The 23,853-nt window shown below is 39.3% G+C and overlaps 1 protein-coding gene across 3 annotated transcripts in view; it reads left to right on the top strand.

Annotated features, from left to right (window-relative positions):
* Positions 1–23,853, top strand: part of Kiz (kizuna centrosomal protein) — a 103,444-nt gene that overhangs the window by 47,052 nt on the left and 32,539 nt on the right. For all 3 annotated transcript variants that reach the window (XM_028754985.1, XM_028754997.1, XM_028754990.1), the window contains one exon: positions 20,517–20,598. In XM_028754985.1, coding sequence (XP_028610818.1) covers positions 20,517–20,598 — 82 coding nt within the window. The remainder of the gene's footprint in view (positions 1–20,516; positions 20,599–23,853) is intronic.

The raw sequence follows: 23,853 nt of genomic DNA, 5'->3' as shown, positions 1-23,853 counted from the left end.
TTTCAAAGATAAGAAGATATCCCCCCACCCCCGCTCTCTCTCTCTTCCTCCCTGCCTCCCTCCTTCTCCTATCTCTCTCCTTTTTTTCTTTTGTGAAGAATAGGGAAAACCTTCAGCTGACATCTCTTCGTATCATATTTGGTCATAGGTTCATTATGAAAATAACCTTGGCAGTGTATATTATAATTGACTTGAAGTACAAAAAACTTTTTTTTGTAGAAAACTAAATATCTTCTACACTAATAGTTTCCTGACCCATGGCTTAGATTTTTTAGAATCTACATCTGACTCAAGCATGGAGCTTTTCCCCTCTGAGTATAATATGAGATGCTGATTACTAATCAAAGATGAGGTTCCATGAAAAGGAAGAAGGGGAAGGGACATTGAACTGTCACTTGCACTGTCACTAAAGTTACTCAGAAGAGGAGCTTATAGGGCAAGGGTGTGGTTGAGTGGCAGGATGTGCATTAGCACACATGAGGCCCTGGAGAAGAAAAAAGAGGTCATGGCTGCAAGAAGGACCCAGACAAAGCAACTCTACTTAGGGAGTTTTATTTTGCTTTTGGTACTAGACATTGAACCTAGAGCCTGTTCTTACTCTGAGTCATTTAGACTAGCCTTAAACTCACCTAGCTCAGGCAGCCCTTGAACTTATGGTCCTATTCTCTTAGCCTGGTTTGCAGGGACCTTGATTACAGGCCTGTGCCACCAGGCTCAGGTCTAGGAAGAATCTTGACATGTGACTATGTTGGCTTTATAGTTAGAATGTCACATTTGACAATGTTATAATAAAAGGATATTTTATAATCAAAGGAAAAAAGTAGAGTAAGCCTTCAAAATCATGTTTTATAGGTATTCTAAACTGAAATTGTATGGTAGCTGTACAACACAGTAACTTATTGATAAAAATTGCTGACATGTTTACTTTAGATTTGTTAGTTTTATAGTATATGAATTATATCTTCATAAAACTGTTTAATAAACACCAGAGAAGTTGCTCAGCAGTTACGAACACTTGCTTTTGACCTCTGCAAGAGGTTCATTTCCAAGAATCCACATATACAGCTCACAACCATCTGTAACTCCAAGGGATCCAGTGTCCTCTTCTGACCTCCATGGGCATGGGGCACACACATGACATGCTTATATATATGCAGGCAAAAACCATTCATATACATAAAGCATATTTTTTAAAGATTTATTTACTTATTTATTTGTTTTGTGTATGAGTGCTCTGTTTTCATGCATACCAGAAGAGAATCAGATTCTATTCCATAGAGTTATAAGCCACCATGTGGTTGCTGGGAATTGAACTCAGAACCTCTAGAATAACAGTCAGTGCTCTTGACTGCTGAGCCATTTCTCCAGCCCTACAAACAAATATTTTTTTTACATTAAACAAAACAAAACAAAAAAGAAAAGAAAAAAAAACTGTCTCCTGAACCTAAAATTTAAATACATAGATCACAGCTATTCGGTGTCTGCTCATGGAGGCAAAACCACTTTTGGTTCTGTGTTGGTAACACATCACAACTGTGTTTCACTGGTGGCCTTGGAAATCATATAATGGGAGTGCTTTTAATGATCATTAAACAGACACACACCCCAAATATTCTTCATGCTGTTCAAAACATGCCATAGTTTATAGTCAGATGTTTAGCATGCATATAGTAAAAGTAAAACAGATGAAGAAACAATAAGTTATTATGTAGTTTAGCCTTGATCTCTTTTTATCCTCTATGTATCCGTTGGGGCCTTTTCTGTTTCGTATTGTAGAGAATCTATCTATTTTGAGCTTTTTTAAGTAAGGGGGGAGGGCAAGTGGACAACGCTAAGACTGTCAGTGAAACGCAGCAGTCCAGTCTTCAGACTGCCTTTGTCCAAGGACCAGAAGGTAGGAACTAATGGACTCAGATTTCTGTCTGTCTCTTAGCTCCATTCCTGGATATGGTCAGCTCTTGGGGACTGTAACCAGGTCTTTGTCCTGGCATGCATGCTAAATCATAACCTCTCCTTGACTGTGAGCACAGCACATGTCCACCCCTACATAACCACACTAGCAAGGGGAGTGCATCATCAGTTTATACCTGGACCTTATGGTTCACCTTGAGCCCTGCCCAGTGTACATGGGTTTGGGGGCACAGGCAGTGGGTAGCTCATCAGAATCTGCATTTTGCTCCTAGTGGCTGAATGACAACTCACAGCTCTTTATCCCTCTTCGTCATGGCCTCACTCTGCCTTTTCATTGACATCCTCCTTTGGTTCTGCGTTGCCCACCTTCCCTTTTATTCTGTTTAGTTATTACCTTTGAAGAAAAGTCTTGGAAGCCATTGGCGACAGACTTCTGTAAAAAAGATTCGTTTTAAAGAAAGGACTTGATGTCTTCTATTAATGTCAGCAACTACACCCATGAAGTCTTATCAACATGACTGCCCAAACATGAACAGAACAACGATGGCATGCCAAAGTGTATGGGAAAAGCCCACCAGACCTCATCCTTCCACAAAGAACAACAGGGACTCTCAAATGCTGAGAGCTGAAGAAGTCTTCTCCAGGGAAGAGCACAGCAAGTGGTTGTCCAATACCAAATGGTCAGCCCTGAAAACGTGTGTGTGTGTGCGTGTGTGTGTGTGTGTGTGTGTGTGTGTGTGTGTGTGTATATATATGTCACATTACATAGGCAAGCAGGGTGCATTTAGGAATATATATATATATGCGTGTGCACACGTTCACGCACGCACACACACATCCACATGTAATAGCAATGAAAATGAAGCTATGAATTTGAAAAAGAGCAAGGCTGGTCTACAGAGTGAGTTCCAGGACAGCCAGGGCTACACAGAGAAACCCTGTCTCGAAAAACCAAAAAAAAAAAAAAGAAAAGAAAAAGAGCAAGGAAAGATATATGGGAGTGTTTGGAGGGACGAAAGGGAAGAGAGAAATGTAATTATAATCTCAATTTTTTTTTTAAAGAAATAATCATGAGCATGGAAAACAATTTTTTTTAAAAAAAAGAAAAGGGATTTGAAAAGAATATTCAAACTTGGTGGCTGGAATGGGAGTGCTGCCCTTCAGTGAGAGGCAAGTGTAGGCAGGTAGGCCACGTGGACAGACTACGGCCTATTGTGTTCTCTGTACTTCTGTACTGACTCTTACTACTTTGAATCTTGGTAAGGATAGAGTATTGCCCACAGGGGAAATGTGATGAGCTGTTCTGTAGCCCTGTCTTTCTCAGCTTTCAAAGGTTGTCTAGTTTTTTCTTTTTCTTTTGCCAATGTAAATTAGTCAATGTGGCTGTCTTTTTCATACTCTGTATGAGTGAATGTGGTAGGAGTGATTTTAGATTTGAACTTGTCTCCTTTTTTTCACGGTGATTTTTAAATAAAGTCCTAAATTTTAAAGGAAATGTATCTTTGTAATTTAGGAAATTTTGTCAAAATCACCCTACTAGAGTCAGAACCATTCATTGGTCAATGGTTCTTGGCATGACATCCTGAGGAGGTGTGAACAAATATCTATAAATCCCAGATAAGGTACCAACATAGACTAAAGGAATTATTCCATCCATGTCCAGCTTGGTGAACCAATGAGTTTATTGGGCTTAGTTACAGGAATATGAGTGAAGCCCCAAACAGCTGTGTGCACCATTGAAGAGAAACATGAGTGAAGATGTCCCACAGCTCCATAAGTGAAGCGCAAATGCCCTCTTCAGTAAACCTACCTACTATGCACTCTAGCACTGCCCAGAGGCTTCTTGCATCTGGGGCAGGAGGGAGAGAGTGGCTCAGATGAGTGTCTAATGACTTCCCTGCTCTTATCCAAGGGAGTGTTCATACACCCATTTTGCATGGGTAAGCACTGCCACTCCAGTTGCAAGGTGGGAAGAGCATTGTGATGCTCATGATCATCACAATGAAGATCATGAGGTTAGTGACCCACAACAGTGGTAGAAGAGTGCTTGCCTAGCCTATGAAAGGCCACACACTTCAGTCACCTGAAAAAAATACCTTTACTACAATCTTGGTACCTGCTAGAATTTGCTTACTAGAAGATAAAATTTAAAAAAAGAAGATAACAAAATAAATGAAAAAATGAAAAAGAATAACATTCTGGAAATAGATGATTTTGTTAGCGTTGATAGATTTTTTTTTTTTTTTTTTTTTAGAAATCATGGGCATATGTGCCAGTGTTTTGGTTCTTATAATACATACACACACACACACACTCACACACACTGCTTGCTAGTAAATGTTTTCCCAATTTATATATTCAGTGATATTTTGAAAAAAAAGAATTGTTAATTTGAGTGTTCTACATCTCTGTGATTAAAAATCACTGCTTTCCAGACAATTGAATTTTCTTCCAATGTTGGGTCCAGTGCCTTGATACTCTTTGCTGCAAAGCTGGGCATGTTGCTGGTCACAGTTGCTTCAGTAGCATCATCCCATCTTCAGCTGAGGCTGCATGTGAAATTGGTATCTGCCATTTTGAAAAATTAAAACATTTGATCAACTAACCTGGGCCATTAAGGACTCACAGAGACTGAACCACCATCCACAGAGCCTGCATGGGCCTCACCTAGGCCCCCTGCTCATATGTAACAGTTGTGTAGCTTGGTCTTCATGTGGGACTCCTAACATCCAGAGCAGGGGTTGTCTCTGACTCTGTTGCCTGCCTTTGGGACCCTTTCCCCTAACTGGGCTGCCTCATCTAGCCTCAGTAGGAAATGATGTGCCTAGTCCTACTGCAACTGGATATGCCAAAGCAGATTGACTCCATGGGAGGACTCCTGTTTTCTGAAGAGAAAGGGAGTAGGAATGGGGAGGAGGTGGGAGGGAAGGACTGGGAGGAGAGGAGGGAGGGGAAACAGTGGTCAGAATGTAAAGTTAATTAATTAGGCAATTAATTAAACAATAAAAAAAATGGAAACATTTGGGCTGTGCACACATTACCTGAACTCTAATACTGATAGGAGTAGTGTGTTCATCTGGCTCTCAGACACTTTATGGAGGAGAGCCAGTAGCTTCTGTTGTTTTCTTACTACATTGGCTTGCTGTCTTTTACAATTCATCCATCTGTTTATTCACTACGATGTGGTTTTCCACTTGTTCCTTATCTTGTCTTTTTGTTGGTAGCTCCTTTCAGCAGCTTCTTAGGTGAATGAACATTTGAATCATAAATTGATTCAGCGCTTTTAGTTTAGCACAGTGCTGTCTGACTCTGAAGGGTTCAGCTATAGCCCAGCACAGTCTTTCAGCAGTCTTCTTTTGCTTCTACCGTACTCAGAAGAAGAGGCAAATGTTACTGGCGTTGAGTCCTTTGGAGGGTACTTTCCCCTGGATGCTCTCACTTCCTTATAACCCTAAAGGTTGGCCTAGTGCAGAGTCGGAACACTGGGGAGCACTTGCCCCCCTTTTCTTATCACCACGCCCCTAGCAGAAGATGAGGCTCTATGCTGAACTCATTCTCATTCCTTAGAGTTAATTGCCCTTCATAGAGACAGACTCAATTATCCTGAAAAAGTGATATATTTTGAGGACGTGTACATTTCAGTTTTGTATCTTCATTTTGTTTTGTTTGAGATAGTGTCACTTATAACTCAGACTGGCCTTAAACTCACTATCCTTCTACCTCCACCTCTGAAATGGTGGGATTATGGGCATATAGCACTATGCCCATCTTCTTTAAGAGTTGTGAATATTGCCTGAGGCCTCAGCCAGCCGACCTGCAATTCTCCTTTTCTATTTAGAGAGCATAACCTTCACGTCTGCTCTGAGCACCTCCACGTGCACACGAGTGTGTATGCAGACACAGAGTGTAACAAAACAGCAGAGTCAGTTGCTTTACTTTTTGCTGCTGTATGAGTCACTAGGCCCCAGCAAAGATGATTCTACCTTGACCATATGAGGTGTCTGTTTCCCACAAGGACGTTCTAGAGCAATGGTTTTCAACCCCTTTGGGGGTTGAATGACGACCTTTTTTACAGGAGCCCCCTAAAACTGCTAGAAAACATAGTTGTTTATAGTATGATTCACACAGTAGTAAAATTACAGTTCTGAAGTAGTACCAAAAGCAGTGTTATGATTGGGGGTCACCATAGCATGAAGAACTATATTAAACGATGGCAGCGTTATAGAAAGATTGAGAACCACTGCTCTGGATGAGCTTGCACAACCACTTAAGATAGTATCTAGTATGTACTTAAAAGTAATATGACTATAGTGCTTTTAAAACTTTTCCAAAATACAGGGCTCAATTATGTTGAATTTTGGAAGGATATGAAATTCTATGATTATAAAACATTTACCCTGGACACTCTGTTTTTCATGAGATACTAAAACAAGGTAAGATCAGCCTCTGCATGGCCCAAAGATCCATTTCTTCTTCCCTGGTGGAAAACTCAACTAACACCCTTATAATTAAACCCCTTTGCCAGTCAGTGCTGTTTTAAAAGAGACCCATGGAAGTAAGAATACACTTTTCACATCTTCACTTGCAACCATCTGCAGCTAGGGTTTTGTCAACCTGTATATTAAGTGTGGAATCCATAGTTATCAAAGAGAATGGCCTGAAAACACTTATCTGTTCCTTAAAAGACATCTACAGCTGTCACTAATGATTCTTGGCTACTAGAAACAGTGACAGGTTCAGGCTGCTTATCTCTGCTCAAGGGTGGAGGGAAACATCCATTATAAATTCTCCCAGGCCTTCCAGCTCCTCATTAAGAAACTTTGTGGGGGGAGGTAGAAGAGGAGGGGGCTGGTTCTGAGGATGGGAGTGGAACAGAATGATGAGGTCTATTGGGAAGCTGAAGGTGGGGGAAGGCCAGGGTGTTACTGGTGACAATGAAGGGGACCTTAGCACAGCCGGATGGCACCCTACAAAAGGTAGCCCATAATTCGAGCTGTCAGCTTAATCACAGTGCTTCCAGGTAAAGAGAAGGAGCCCTTGTTTCCTGGGTAAAGAGAAGCAGCGATATTTGCTGACCCCTGCTCTTCAGCCTGCCACAGACCGCCCTGCTCTGTTGGCCTTTGTGTTGCTGTCCCCTCCTTCTCTCCTTCTGGGCATTGTGCTTCCTTCAAGTGGCCCCCTGGAAGGGACCACCCAGGGGGCTGTACAATAGGGACGAGGTAGCTACCAAAACATAGGTTTTTGTAAGAGAACCCGTCAAAAGAAAAATACTGTTTAACTATGTATGTGTTTGTCCTTTCTACTACAATCTTTAGTGTGTGTGTGTGTGTGTGTTTGTGTGTGTGTGTAGCAAACAAAACTGGGTATACAAACTTCACAGTGGCTTCACATACAGCAGTTCCGGCCATTGGGTGTCAGGCTTGAGATAGTCACAATCAGTTTATTTTCCCAGGGCACTGATTCTTGCTGTGGTTCTTTACGTTCTTGGATTTATGGCTAGGAAATTTGATATCAAAACAAGCAAGTTTCTCTGGCTTCATTTAACTGTTTTATCAGTAGTCCTCAGAGCTGGTGGCTGGACCCTCCTCTCCAGTAAAATTTGTCTGTGGTACTACTCAACAAAAGCCAGTAGCCTGGAATTCAGTTCTCAATGGCCATTTACACCTCTGTAAAAGGATTAGCTCTAGCCAATTGTTCCAGTGTTTAAATCTTAATTTGCATCCTTACAGACCTCTTGGCCCTGTTGTGTTTGTGTACCTGTGGGTGGGAGGTCACAAGACCTCTCTCTGACTAGCGAAGGTGCTAAACAGTTTTGGGTAACAGTATGCCACACAGATTGGATTAGCGTCTCAGACTTGCTTTGGCTCATTAGTTATATGTTATAGCAGGTGGGCCCCTTGTGTATGAATATATTCTACTACAAATATTTAAACCTAAGAACCTTCATGGTCTTTAGAGGATTTTAAATGTTGTGAATTGTAGTCAGATTTCTTTGGGACTGAAACGTATGGAAAAAGAGAAGGTGAGGAAATGGTAGTTTTAAAAAGTAATCCTTTCTGTCCAAACTATATAGTTTCAATTTAAAGGTATCCCTTGTTTAGTGTGTCCTGTAGGCATCAGATGAAATTGTCTTCTCACCAACACAAAGCAGTGAGTGGCTGTGTGAGTCTTGGTAGCCCAGCACTGACCTGCAGTGATTCTGGATACAGAAGGGCTGCAAAGGAAGCTAGGTCATGAGTATAAAGGGGAAGCCACAGTTATGATTTATCTGGATTTAATAAAAGATGCTTGGTGGGAATGGAAATAGAAAACTTGGGATATTTTAATGGCTACTTCATCACCAAAGCCATGATTTCTCCATCATAAAACAATTGGTCATTTATTCACAAAACATGTAATTGTGCCCACAAGAGACCCTATTCTAGCCACTTAAATCATGGAGGCGAAAGGAGTTGCATGGATTGTTGATATTATAGTATTCATGATAGGAAATATAATTTAAATGGGTCCTGCAGTCTCCAGGGTCTCCATGTAACATAAGCCACACAGAAGGAAGGAAGACACAGTTATCTACTAAGTGCTAAGAGAACTGTGAGACAGGGTGACACGCACCCATCACCCCAGCACTAGGTAAGCTGAGGCAAGGGCAGTACTAGTTCCAGACTGCTCTGAAGTTGAATGCATAAAGTGAAAGGGTATCGGAGAACTTAAGGGTATTTGGAAGAGACAGCAGTGTCTTGGTGCACTGAGCCTTGGAGAGTTGTCTTCGGGCATTCCAGGAGAGCTGAGCCAGGCTCTAAAGAGCCTTTGGAGACTCCAAGTAAACAATTAGATTAGTTTTTTTTTTTTTAACTTTTAGAGTTTGTGAGACAATGACTGAATCAGCCTCATAAAGACAAGAGATTATGTTTTAGGAGTGAAATAATTATAAAGGAATAATATCTGCTCTTTTTAATTTTGTATATCTGTGCATATGGGCCAAATAAGAACAGAACATCAAGAAAAGAACCCATCTTTAATTTAAACTTTAAAAAGAACTTCTATTATATGAGCTTGCCTAGAAAATGCATTTTAATTAATTAATTAATTAATTAAAAACCAAAGACAGAAAACATGGACATATAGACCAAGTTTCTCAACAGACCCTTTGGTCTTTTTGTCTCTGTGAGGCTGAATGAAGTTTAATGCAGAAAAGCAAACAAGCTGCCCAGAGCTCTTACAGGAAATGTCCTAGTTTTCTACTTCTGACCTTTCCCTATTCCTGTTGAGAACTGCTGCTTACCGGTTTTGTCCTTCTCAGAGAGACAGCTTAACAGAGGAAACGCTGATTTGGGTTCATAATTTTTAGTCCATTATGCCAGCGTCTGTAGCTGCAGGGACATGAGGCTGAGCTCCTTATGTCACGGTGAACATGAAGCAGAAAGGACAAGAAATGAGGCCAGCTTTTAACTCTTAACTCCCCCGCCAACCCCTTTAGTGGCCTCTGTCCCCTAGCTAGATCCAAAAGCAGCACCATCTGTGGGGATATTTCACATTCAAACCACAACAGGAACCATTTGACCCCACCTCCAACCAAAGCAGAGCACCGCTTTCCTCATAGCTCTGTCAGTGATTAGAGGACGGGAGGACGGGGCTTCTAGAACCTGGACCAGGAAGAAAGATGGGGCCAGAAATTCTTATCAGACACTGGAATTGGAAGGTCAGTTGCTTTATTCCTTTCTTACCTCTGTGGATATGGGCTGTTCCTAAGCTTATCACTCAGGACATTCTCTCTAAAAGATGATGCCTTTTGTTGTTCTTCATTTGGAAATTGAGTTTCCTTCCTATGGTGGTTTGATTAAGAATGAACCTCATAGGCTCATATATTTGAATGCTTAGTCTCCAGGGAGTGGCACTCTTTGAGAAGGATTAGAAGGATTATGAGGTCTGGCCTTGTTGGAGTAGGTGTGGCCTTGTGGGAGGAACTGAGTCACTGGGAGTGACACATCAAGCCCAGGCTCTCCTCTTTCTCTTTGCTTTAGGATCAGGATGTTGCTCTCAATTAGTTTTTGAGCACCACTCCTGCTCCCTGCCATGATGATAATAGACTAAGGCTCTGAAACTATAACCAAGCCCTCAAGTTTTCTTTATAAAATTGTATTGGTCATGGTGTCTCTTCATAGCAGAAGAACATTGACTAAGGCACTTCCTTAAAATTTTATTCTAGGTATGAACAAATACAATGTTTTATGATTATTTTGTCTTATTTAAAATATTATTTAAAACTTTAAACAAGTAATATTGTGTGATTGAGCTCAACACTATGACCATTTGAGACTGCTTTTACCCATGGAAAGTAAACCCACCAGGTCAAGCATACTTCACAGCCACTGAAACACAAAACTGAAGTTTTCCAAAAGATAACGTGCACAGAAACATGGAAGTCATCAGGTAGAAATGAGAGCTTTATTTCTGTAGCCCTTCACACAGGAATTTAATATAGTCATTACTATGTAATCCTCAGTTTGCAGTACTGAAATTAAAAAGCACAGTATCTCTTTTCTACAATTAAAAAATTACTTCTTATTCATGTGTTTAGAATAGGCTGCATTGGCATTGCTTTCTTTCGAGTTGTCTCCAGGGTTCTTTATTTTACCTCATAGCTCCAGCTAGTCTGTTCACCTGCCTGGTGACAGTCACCATTGACTCTGGAATCTCCTTACTGCTCTGAAACTGACTTACTTCTGGGGGACCCTCTTCTTCTTCAGGGCAGGCATCTTCTGGAATGAAGTGGCTACTTGTTGAACTCTTCCAAGAAGACCCAGGATCCAGATTCTGCTTGAGCAATAAGAAATTTTCTTAGGTACAATAAGTCAGACTGGCCTGGGGTCTGGAAGGTTTAAGGCAGTAGACCTCAGTGGTAAAGGACCCAACACAGGACTTGGTTCAGAGACTGAAAAACCCAGGCTATAGGCTTGGAACTTGGCTGCAGTTGGAGCACCAATATCACAGATTACAGTCAAGAACGGGTTTGAATCCAGCGGCTCACTTACATTTTCTTTCCTCTAAAGACCTGCTTCAGAATTGGAGAGAACAAGTCTACATGGTCCTCACCCTCTAGTAGCCAGCCTACATTCTTTATCTTTGTGATACCAAACACATATCACATTAGTTCAAAAACATGCCTAAATATATTACTAATTACCAACAAGCAGGTTCGCATAGTGCTTTAATAAATAGTTTTATAAATAATCATCATTTTCTTTTCTGTATATGTATACTGGGTATTCCAACCTCACAATGTGATTAGCTACTTCGAAATAGAAACACTGTTTTGGCTTTAATATTTTCTCCCATAGTAGTTCAGAATCATGCTTTCCACCAATAGACGTTGTTTGAGGTAATAATTACCCAGCCTTCTGGGAGGCTTCCTGGTACAGTGACAGAGCTAATCTAAAGTAGTGGCCAAATTGATTCTCCTATTGAGTAAAATTGGCACCTTTACTCTTCCATACCTTCCAGTTCTTACTAAAATTAAAGAAACTTTACAGCAGAGGAATCTGAATAGAAAATAATAGTCATTTTCTGCACTTCGGAGTAAAAGATGTAACCCACACTTCAGCTAGAAATTGCGATTTCTTAGCAGTGACAATTTAAATAAATTTCATAGGCTGTGGAGATCTAACTTCATAATGATTGACAATAGAAAATTAGCCTTTTCTGCTGTTAAGATTATCAGCATTCCCATCAGTTATATGGAATGTGGAATGAGATTGCCTAGCCGTGGATTTGAACCTCATTAAAGTTATCAAAGAGTTAAAAGTTACTTCCTTCAGTACATGTAAAACTGTCACAAACACACAAACAAGTTTTTCAAATTGCCTCATTTTACATCTTTGTGGAGAGACATATAGTTGCTGCATTTTTTATGTCTAGATTATATTGCAGATATATTTCAATAAACCACAAAGAACCACCGGAGCCTCTAGAAATAGGCAGCCTGTGCTTAAATAAACATCGCCGGCAGCACCTGTTTTATTTTATAGGCTCTGTAATCACAGTGACATTCTGAAGGAAGACCTTGAAGTTTGCAGAACAGCTGTCCTTCATAACTTCCCAGACTTGAAGCTGGGGCAACAGCAGTGAAGAACAGGTACTTGGCATGAGATGGTTGCTGTGGCAAAGCATCTGTCTTGTCCCAGTGCTTTAAAATCAGAACATTGATAAGTGATGAAACTAGTCTACACTGCCAGTTTAGCCTTTTGATGGACAGCCTCATCTATTTGTCTATAAATGCATTTGTTTCTTATTATTAGTGAACTTTGATACTCAGTACCTTCTTGTAGCAGTGTTTCTGAGATTGGATTTGTCCATAAATATGAAAACATTTACTTTAGTGGGCAGAGGGAGGTGTCGCCTTTGACTGATGTACAGTCAAGTAAGCAACCCAGGATTTATCCACCATAGCTATCAACAAGGAGGTCCTCAGCAGGTCTAAGCACCAGGTGGGTTCCCAGATTTCCATTTTCACTCTAGATTTAGACCCAGTAGTCCAGAGCTGGTTCTTGAAATGTGGTTTCAGGACCAGCAGCATCAACAGGAGCTGGGAACTTCTTTTTAAATGATACAGTGACTTGGAAACTTGAGCTTGGGGCCTAAATGAGCTCTTATTTAAAGCCCTTAGTTTAAAAACTTTAAATGAATGTAAAGCTGGGCTGAGAGAAAGTGAGAAGGCTACTGGTTTCAAGAGTAGGTGCAGCGTGAGCCAAGATTCATATACCTCCTTGCTGTGTCAGAAATCTATTCCTAGTTATTTTTCTATAACAATGATAGAAATGTGTGAAACACCAATACAAAGGTAGCTTACATAAGGCAGGGTTTAATTCCAAAGAGACAGGAGCCATCGTGGCAGGGAGCATGGCCGCGGGCAGAGAGGCAGATGTGGCACAAGAGCAGCAGCTAAGAATTTACATCTACATCCACCAAGCAGAGACAGCTGCTAGAAATGATGAGAATCTTTAATACCTCGAAGTCAGCCCCAAGTGACACACCTCATCTAATAAGGCCACACCTCCTAAGCCTTCCTAAATAGTTCCATTATCTGGGGACCAAGTACTTAAACATATAAGTCTCCAGAGACGATTCTTATTCAGACCACCACAGTTGGACGCTATGGGCTAAGAAACAGAGCAGTTTTGTATCTGTTTGGCTTCCATCTAACCCTGTCTCCTCTATCTTTCAGGGGCCACTTAGGCTATTTTATGTGATGTAAATAGGAAAGAGAAGTACATTTTTTTAAGAGTAGAATTCACCTTAAGTCTAGATATGTGATTTCATCATGGACTAGGTAGAAGTCAGGATAATTGTCTCTTGAGAGATCTTGACATAGAAAACTTAAGTGGATGAGATGGCCCCAATTCACAATACTTCTCCATTTCCATTTATGATCTCTGAACTGGAAGAGGCTAGAAGTAACCTTCCGGGTCAGTAACTTTTCATCTTCTATCATATTTTTTATCATACAGAATAAAACCTGCTATCTTAAAATCCTGCTTCACAAGGTGATGAAGGAAGCTGACTTGGGAGGAGTCTTTCTGAGTATTGTGGGTTGTTTGGTGATTACAGGTTACAAGGTTCTCTAACCAATCTTATGGCTTTTTACCGCTGCCTTTTATATCTCTTTATATACAATTTGGTATAACCTACATTTGTGCTATGGAAAGTACATTTGCATTTATAACAAATGATGCACTGTGTAACTTTAAACCTGAGAATACGGTGATAAGATAGGTCTACATTGGCTAAACTAGGATTGTTCATCCATAATAGGGCACTGATTTCCATTATAAATGATTTCATATGACTTTCAAGCTACACTTATGCATACATCAGTCTTCTGTAAGATGTGATTCTTTATGACCAACACAGATTATAAAATTAATAGTCTTCAAGATTTTTCTTTACTGTGATCATTTAAAGACAGATGAAGTCAGTAATGTCTGCTGTCAACATTATGCTCTGCTACAGTGTACGTTGTCACTAAAGGTGTTGTTTATAGAACACTAAGATCACCAGCTCACTCTCTAGCCTTGGGAAAAAAATATTGTTTGTGTCCTGTGGGAGACAAGCAGTCAGATTTTGAAACACAAATTCTTTCTGGTGAATTTGAATCACCAGGCTCTCCTCTGCCTTCTTTGCAACAACCTTGCTGTACCCACTAGTCCCCAGGAGTTGTAGTAGAGAACCTCCCTAAATAAAGTACCCCTGTGAACTTCCCAGGGCCCAAAAAGTCAGCAACCCAGCTTGGTGAGCCATTCCAGAGATACAGACTTGGGGAGAGTGATTTACTTCTGTTGTCTTATAGGTAATGACTCAAATGTCATAGAATTGTAAGGCAGGAAAGGCAAAAAGGCTTAGCAGGTTATAAAATCCTTAAAGCCTTTGAATAGATGAATATTGGTATGATTGTGGCCCTGCCTGGCTCTTGGCAAAACATGGCACTCATAAATGTCTTTTTAATCTTACCCATAAAGTAGAACACCTACCCTAGAACATACTCCAGAAGAAAATGTGAAGATTTGAATTCCTACTCACAAAAAGAAGCAAATTAATAATAAGAAGAAAAAAGATAAAACAACTGATTTCATCATTATCAGTTTAAGCTAAGCCAAGGATTAATTTTGTGTTATGCCAATAGCTTCATATACAAAGCTTACTATTACTAGGTAGAGGGCCAAGTTCTTATTTTAGACAGTTAGGGATTAATATGATTCACATCATTCGGATATTGAATTATTTAAATTTGTTGGTTTTTTCCAACAAAAACCTTGAAATTTTATCATATGAAAAATGTAGTAAGATATTCATCATTTTTTGTAGCTTTTCCAGATGTATCTAATTCTCTTTTAGTATCTACTTTCAAATATAATTATTCTCTTAAGCTTATGGGGTAAGCTTTACATTATTTGCAAAGAATACAAAATTTTCTTTGTTTTATTCTACTTAAGTTCAGAATAAAACTCAGGACAATTATTACTGTGTCTGCATTTAAAACATTGGTCAAATTGTCAATGTGTAATAAGTCAGCTATAGTTAAGGAAAAGCTGATACATTTGTTTGGATTATAATTAGAGAAGTATTTAAACTATGTGATATCAAACAAATTTTTTCATTATAAAGCAAATAAAATTCCTTTTAATTTTTTGTGCCACTTTGTAAGTTTTCGCATATAGTGTGTTTATGTAGACATGAGAAAGATACCATTCAAGGACAGTTGTAAACTCCTTGACCCAGGTGTCCTAAACAAACCTGCAGGAAACCTTGATGTTAGCTTAGCTTTTCAAAGTCATAAAGCTCAGGGGCTCCAAGTTAGAACTGCACCATGTTCCACATACTGAAAGTCTGGTCTGAACCATTAACCAAACTACAGTGAAACTTACTAGGTCTCTAGAAAAGGGACAAGCAGTCCTGGGTTTAAGACCCAGGCTTAAAAGTGCTAGGATCTAAGGAAGGCCAGCAAAAGGCTTGCTGACAACCTTTCCGACATCTGGAAAAGACACCTCTAGTTATGGTACCCTCTGCCCAGCCCATATACCCTATGATTTCAGGGCCAACAACACAAAGAACAGCACAGGAAGTGTAAGTATCACAGAGGTTCTGACCCAAATAGCCAGAGAAAGAAAAGCAAGGTAGCTATAGATAGTCCATGTCTGCACTTGGGCGAGTGACCACATGACAGATACCATTTAATATCCAAAATGAAATGTTGAAGATTACTTTGTCTTGTATATTTCTCTGTTTACAAATCTTTAAATATAGACCTCCTCAAAGAGTACATGTTGGCCTGGAGCAGAGGGGCTCCCTGCTTTTTAACCTCCTAGGTGTTGTGATTGTTTTAGGTTACATGATCATTACGAGATCAAAGCAGAAAGTAATGAAATGAAAACCAAAATAGCAATACCAAGCATTAATGAAACAAAAAATTAGTTCTTTGAAAGATAAGATTGCTTAGCCCTTAACCAAATGAACAGTGAGAGACAGACCCAGTTGTGTTGTCCATAATTCGCAAGAGGATATAGTACGCAAGAGGATAAAGCAGGAGTATTGCAGTAAGTTTGAGTTCAGCCAGGGTAATACAGTTATAGACCAGGGGTGTTAGTGGGGAAGCCAAATTAATAAAATTAGTAAACTTTAAGATGAAAAGTTAGACATTAAAACAAATATCAGTGATAAGTCAGAGGTTAATTAAAGCGTACTTTGAACACCTGTATTCAAATGAACTAAAAAATGGACACCTATGATCTATGAAGGGACACATATGATACACAAAAATTAAATCAAGGAGATATAAGGAGCTTAAGTCTTAGGGTTTCTATTTCTGTGGTAAAATACCATGACCAAAACCAAGCTGGGTATGAAAGGTTTTTTTCATCTTACAACTTGTTCGTCATCCAGGAAAGTCAGGGTAGGAACTCGAGGCAGAATCCTAAAGGCATGAATGAAGTATGAGCCACAGAGGGTCTGCTTCAGGCTTGCTCTGCCTGCTTTCTAATACACCCAGTACCACCTGCCCAAGGGTGGCACTGCTCACAATGGATTAGGCCCTCCCACATTAGTAATTAAGAAAATGCCCCAAAGGCTTGCCTCCAGGCTAGTCTTATGGCTGCATTTTCACAGTTTTAACAACCTCTTCTCAGATGACTCCAGCTTGTGTCAAATTGACAAGAGCCTAGCCGGGGTAATAACTAATAAGAAGTGAAATTGAAGTAGTTCTTTTCCTTTTGTTAAAAGAACAGTACTCATGTAGATACATTGTTAAATTCTACCAGAGCCTTAAAAAACCAAGATCAGTGCTCCTCAAACTATTCCATAAAACATAAAGGAAAGGCACTCAAACTCACAGAGGCAGAATTACCTGGATACCAAAAGCTTGTTTAAACACTCAACAAAAGAAAATTAAGACATAGGACAGTCTCCTCATGAACATATGCAGAAAATTTCTCAATAGATTACTTGCAAACTGAATTCTACTCCACCTTGACAGGTAGCCTTCATTTTCTGGTTACAGGGATGGTTGAACATATGAAAGTCAATGATTGTAACATAATGATTGTAACATTAATACTCAAGGACAGGAGTCCAGTGGTGACCTTAGGAGTTGCAGAAAAAGCATTTGACAAAGTACAACACTACTAAACATAACTCAACATGTTACAGGCTGTGTTTGACAAACATTACACGAAATGAGGAAAAACTCCAAGCATCCACTAAAATTAGGATAATGTAAAAAATGTCCACCCTTTCCATTCTTATTCAATCTAGGCTTAGAATAGTAAGGCAAGAAAAAGAAAAAAGGCATTCAGATAAGAAAGAGACTATCCATTTTTGTGGATGATATGATCCTATACGTAACACACTCTAGAGACTTCATCAGGAAACCTTAGAACTGAGAAAAACACTTGGAACAAAGTAACAGGATGGGAAATCAACACACAAACCCCAGAAATTTTCATATATGTCAATAATAAACATGTTAGAAAGAAGAAGGAAATATTCCATTAACAATATTGTTTTTTTAAAAATACCTAGGAATAAATATAACCAAAGAAACAAAGAAGTTTTATAATGAAAATTTTAATAAAATGGGGGGAAAAAAGACAAGTGAAGTCACCAGAAGATGGGAAGACCTTCCATGGCCACAGATCAGCAGAACTAATATACTGAAAATGTGTGTTACTAAAAGCCATCTACAGATTCAGCCCAAAATCCCAGTGAAAGTCTTCAAACAAATAGGAGCACATCTAAAATTCATATGAAAGTACAGAAGACCTTGAATAGTCAAAACAATCCTGAGCAAAAAGGAGAATGCTAGTGGCATCACAATCTCAGTATACTACAAAGCCGTGAAACAAAACAGGCACATGGATCCATGGAGTAGAATAGAGGACCTGCATTAAACCCATACAACCACAGTCCCTTGCTTTTTACAAAGTGTCCAAAAATGTACATGAGAGAAAAGATAGCTGTCTCAACAAATAGTGCTATAGTGCTAGAAAACTGGATGTCCACACGTAGAAGAATAATACTTGACTCTGTCTTTCACCATGCAGGGGGAAAAAAAGGATTTAAGTATTTTAGTGTAATATTTGAAAGTCAGAAATTGCTATAGGAAACTATATGCGGGGGGACCTCAAGACATAGGCCAAAGCAAGGATTTTCTGGAAAGAACTCCAGTGACTCAGTAATGTAACTGCATGAACCAAAAAAATTACACACAAGAGGAAATGATCAAGTCAAGAAGCAGCCTACTGAATGGAGAAAACTGTGCTAGCTATCACCTGACAGCATTAGCATTTAAAATGTATAACTATTAAACATACATGACTACTAAAACAAAATGAAACACACCCTGTGGTGGTTTGAATATGCTTGACCCAGGAAGTGGCACTATTAGGAGGTATGGCCTTGTTGAAGGAAGTGTGTCACTGTGGGGGTGGGCTTTGAGACCCTCTTTCTAGCTGCTTAGAAGTTCCTGGCTTCCTTTAGATAAAGATGTAGAACTCCTGCATGCTGCCATGCTCCCACCTTGATGATAGTGGACACAACCTCTGAACCTGTAAGCCAGCCCCAATGAAATGTTGTCCTATAAGAGTTGCTTTAGTCATGATGTCTCTTCACAGCAATGGAAACCCTAACTAAGCAACACCCAAACCGTCAATAAACAAATGAAATACAGGGTTCTCAAAAGATGAAGTATAAAGGGCCAGTACACATATGAAAAACCGTTAAGCGTCCTTAGCCATGAGGGAAATGTAATTAAAGTTACACTGAGAGTACATCTTACCCAATGAGATAGGCTGTCACTAAGCAGACAGATATAAAGATGGAGGGAGTGGGAAGGTTGGAGGGAGAAACTTTTTTATCCTGATAGTGGACTTGAAAGTTACTCCAGCTGGGCGGTGGTGGCGCACGCCTTTAATCCCAGCACTTGGGAGGCAGAGGCAGGCGGATTTCTGAGTTCGAGGCCAGCCTGGTCTACAGAGTGAGTTCCAGGACAGCCAGGGCTACACAGAGAAACCCTGTCTCGAAAAACCATAAAAAAAAAAAAAAAAAAAAAAAAAAAGAAAGTTACTCCAGCCACTGTGGTAGTCAGTGTGGAAGTTCCTCAGAAAAACTAAAGATGGAACTACCATAGAATCCTGGATACCATTGCTAGTATGTATCCAAAGGACTCATTAAGTCAGCATGCCATGGAGAAACTTGCATGTAGGTATTCACCGTAGCACTTCATAGTAGCCATTATGAAACCTTAGCTGTCTGACAACAGATGATGGATGAACAAAGTCTAATATTGTGTAACATTCCACCATAAAGAATGAAATGATTATGTTCTTGGATGGGAAATAAATGCAGGTGGCGATCATCTTTATTAAACAAAATAAGCCAGACTCAGACATGAGTATGCACATGGTTTTTCTCACTTCTAGATCCACTTCTGCATCTTACATTATATAGAACTGCATTAAATAATACTCCTCATACGTGTGTGTGTGTGTGTGTAGTTCAAAACTTTATAAAGGTTTCTTTATATTTATTCTTAAATGAACCCAATGAGATTTACTGTATTTCAGTGCATTACAGTCAATATCACTTTTGCTATTCAGATTCTCCCACCACTAGCAGGTGGAAGCCCCTTCAACACAGGCTGAGTCTTCACTGTTGAGATCATCCTTAGTTTCTAGTACTGCATGATGCTTCGGGTCCATCTGATGAGTTTCCTGCAACCAGGCTGGAAGGGAGCCTTTTGTTAAAAGAGCTGCCTTTTAGTATTAATGTTGTGGCTCACACATCCTTCTTCACTCTTCCAGAATAATGTCTCACTTATTTTCAATTTAAGTAGGTCATAATAAAAATGCCACTAAAAGGTGTTGTTGAGATGAAGATATGATTGATATTGCTTACTGACATGTAAGAGACCATACCATGCTTTCAGGGTACATGTCTGTGCTTTAGAATGATGCTGTGAGTCTTAAAATAGACTATGTCTGGATCACAGTATAGACCGTTTTGTGAGACTCAGTAGAGTGCCATTAGGTATCCAGACTTTACAAAGTTGGCTATTTCTGTGTGCAGTCAAAGTTGAGAATTCTTGTTAGCAATAATATCACAACAAAATAAGTTTTAAAACAAAAAGAGGAGCTTGGGAAAGACAGCTTAATGGGGTCAGGTCAAAAGATATGTGGATCCGGGACTTATCAGATAGCCAGTCTAGCTAGAACAGCAAATTCCAGATTCATTGAGAGACCATGTCTCAAAAATTAAGGTGGAGAGTAACAGAAGACACCCAATGGCCTCTGACCTCCACATGTACACACACGAGTGAGTACAACCAGACATACATGCACACAGATATGCACACATATACACAGACATACACATACTCAACCTATGGAGGGGATTTGAACACAGTTTTGTAATTCCAAATATGTTAGGTGCCAGATTTTTCTTAATAAACATTGTTCTAATAACTTAAATATAAGACCTTTAAAAATGTAAGAATATTCTAATTCACTCATTTATACATATATTTACAGATTTATAGTGTCTTTCCTATTTCTATTTTACAGAGCTGAAAAAGTACCAGATTGTCACTTATTGACGACACGAGGGCAGTGTATAAAGGAACATGATAATTCTCTTAAAGAAGAGGTATGTGCTGAGGCTATTTTCTTTCAAAAACAAGGGTTGGGGTTAGTAGTAACTTTTATTTAAATGAGTTCCAAGATTATACAAACTATTTGTTTGGGGAAATAACATATTCTGAATGATAAACATTTGAAAAAACGGTAACAGTAGTAAGTGAGGTATCATAACTGGCTGATAATATTTTTAACTTTCTGATCTTAGATCTTTTACAGGTTTTGTGGAAGGATCTAACTTCTGACTTAATATTAATTCAGGTCCCAGAGGTAGCTTAAATATATCTATACAACATCTTCAGAGTTTAGAAGCATCTATAACATTCTGATTTTTTGTCTATATGCCATACTTTAAAATATTATAAAGTTATTGATTTTAAGCCAACAAATACATTTTGGCCATTATTGTACATTATACACAGGTACTAGCCCAGATACATTAGAAGGAAAGAAATACATGAAATGCATCCCTCTCCTTCTGAGAGCTGGTTACCAGGATGCACATAATAAAATGGCAAAGAATGTGTGCTCTCAGAAAGGGAGCCCAGCTACGTGCAGAAGCAATGGGAAGAGCTTATGATGGAAGAAGTATCGGGACATGTAAGGTGACCCTTTACAAATAGGCTTTTGACAAAGTGAGACTGGGGAAGATGTTTGGAGTGACAGGGAAGGGCTGTTAGGAACCAAAGAACAGACTAGGAAGCCTGACACATGAGGCAATGGAACCATTCTTTTTTTCTCGTTTATTTTATTTTTAATTGTGTGTATGCGTGTGTGTCTGTATGTCTATATGTAGGTATGTGCAAGTGTGTGCAGGTGCCTGTGGAAGCCAGAAGAAGGCTGCGTAGCTCCTAGAATTTGAAACACTGCTGCAGACTTTTGAGCAGAGCTAGAATGGTTTCTCCTTAAAAATGGGAGTAAACAAGCAGTTTCTGAAACGTGGAGGTGTGGCTGAAGAAATGCACAATTCCAAAGAACAGTGTTATCACCAAAATGATGAAATGCCCTATAAACTTCAGGACAAAATGCTTTTGTAGTTTCTGAAGCTGTTTTGGTTTATGTAGCTTGCCTGTGTGCATGAGAGAGAAGGGTGAGGAAGGAGGGAGGCAAGATGGAGTTGGGGGGCAGGGGGCTGGGAATTGAATTCAGAGTCTTGTTCATGTTAAGCATATTTTGCTGTTACTCTCTATATATCTCAGCCCTCATCATCCTTCTATGATTAGCTAACTAGGGTATCTGAGTTGCTTCTGTGTATTGAAAAAGGATAGATACGTAGTAGAAACCATAGGTTAAATAGCTCTCTCTTTAGAGAAAATCTTAAAAGTAAGTGATTTTCAAAATTTAAGAAAGCTCTATTAGAAAAATCAAACTCTAATGAAGCCTAGAAGTATTTACTTTGATCTCTTGGGTAAATGACTAATTAAACAGCCGCATGTAAATTATGTTTACCTGTGGGTCTCTGTGCTGTCAGCTCTAGTCAATCCCTTCTCTTGAGTAAACACATGACCAAAGCCATGGAAACTCACTGTCCTCTGGAGACCAGATAAGATCTGTCAGCACTGCATAACCTGTTAGGCAATTACATAATTGAGCTACGTGCTTTTAATTCATAAAAATATGTAATTACTTTATGTAGGGGAAAAATGAGTTGAGATTGTCATTGAAATACAAAGTGGTTTAACATTCCTTTATTCTGATGAGGTCTGTTTCCACATGGGAGAACTTTAACACAGAAGAGCAACTTTCTGATGTCACTCAGAATGGGTCTGGTCCTGCCCCCACACGGATTTTATTTACCAGAAGACATAGTTCCTAAATGATATATTGTTTTCTGATATCTCATACATATTCATATCCTGGCTCTTGTGATTATTTCTCTTTTAATTGCTACATAAATAAAATTCCTTCCTTTAACTTAAATATAATCAGTATCAGTGCCTGTGTTTTTCTTTAAACACTGCAAAAATATTTCTCTGTAACCAAGAGGAAACATTTTGAGGACGTGGTAGTTAAATCTGGGAACTGTCCTCCACTGCCGTTATGTGTCAGTAGCTGTGTGAGTGGAACTGAGTAAAGACGAGAATTAATTCTGCTAAATACATTCACACTAAGTGTCTCTTTGGAGTTCTGCTGCCTTTATACAAATCAGATTTCTTTAGAATTATATGTCATTTATTTGAAGAAACAAGCAGAAAAATAAAAACAAAACTTTGAAATGTTTAATAGAAAAATGCTACTGCCCATAAACAGTTCTGTTGACATGTGATATGGCTTTTAATGTTAAGGCATTTACAAATAGGGTTAGGAGTATAGCTTGGTGGCAGAGTGCTTGCTTAGCACACACAAAGACCTGGGTTCAAGCCCCAGTAAAATACACATATACACACATACAGACACACTCACATACACACACATACACACATTGTACTGCCTGGGTATGAACCTCCATTTCCTGCTTGCCACAAAGTGAGTTTCCTTTAATAGGATCACATATCCTTCTGTTTCATTTTGAATGGCTTTATGTACTCCCTCCACTTTGCACAGTCCTCTGACTGCTTTTCTTTTAATTGCCTGTTGAACATTTCAATTTATTATTTCCCCCCTACTAAAAGAGGCTCATAGAGTATCTATGCAATTCAGGTTTTCAAACATTCATATTTCCTTATAATGAACTCATAGGCATAAGACATAGAATTGTCAGGTGTAGATTTTGCAATACTAGAGCTTACTCTGAAAGGGTCACGGAGTTAAAAATAATGGGTGGATAAGGCATCTATACAAGTTCTTTCTAAAATTAAATAATCAACTTCTTCTGAAGCTGTTTTGAGCAGTTAAAATGGCATTGCATTTCTTTGTGTTCACGTGACCATCATGCTGTGATGTGCTTAGCTCCTTTCCTACTTGTTCACTGTTCATTTTTCTACTAGGTGAACAATGTCTTTTCCTTATTGACTTACAAGAACTTTTTTTTTAATAAGTTTAGGAATACTACTTAGAGAAACTCAGAAAAGTTTAGACATCATCAGCTCTGAAAGACGGAAGTATCAACACCAGTCATTTTACAGATGGTGTATCCAGACATTTCATTTCCAAACCCTGTTTCCTGTACCCAGGCAGACCAGGGACCCAGCTAATGCTTCAGACTGCTGAGAGTAGCGGGCCATGCCCCAGCTTCCTTCCTGAACTCCCAAGGTGCCTGTTTAAAAGAGAGCCTTTATTAATAGCAGACGAGCTAAAGCCTGTGCGTGGCTCTTCATAAACATGA

This window comes from Grammomys surdaster, unplaced genomic scaffold (genome assembly GCF_004785775.1).
Source record: "Grammomys surdaster isolate TR1022 unplaced genomic scaffold, NIH_TR_1.0 129, whole genome shotgun sequence".
NCBI lineage: Eukaryota > Metazoa > Chordata > Mammalia > Rodentia > Muridae > Grammomys > Grammomys surdaster.
This window is presented reverse-complemented; position numbering and strand designations above follow the sequence as displayed.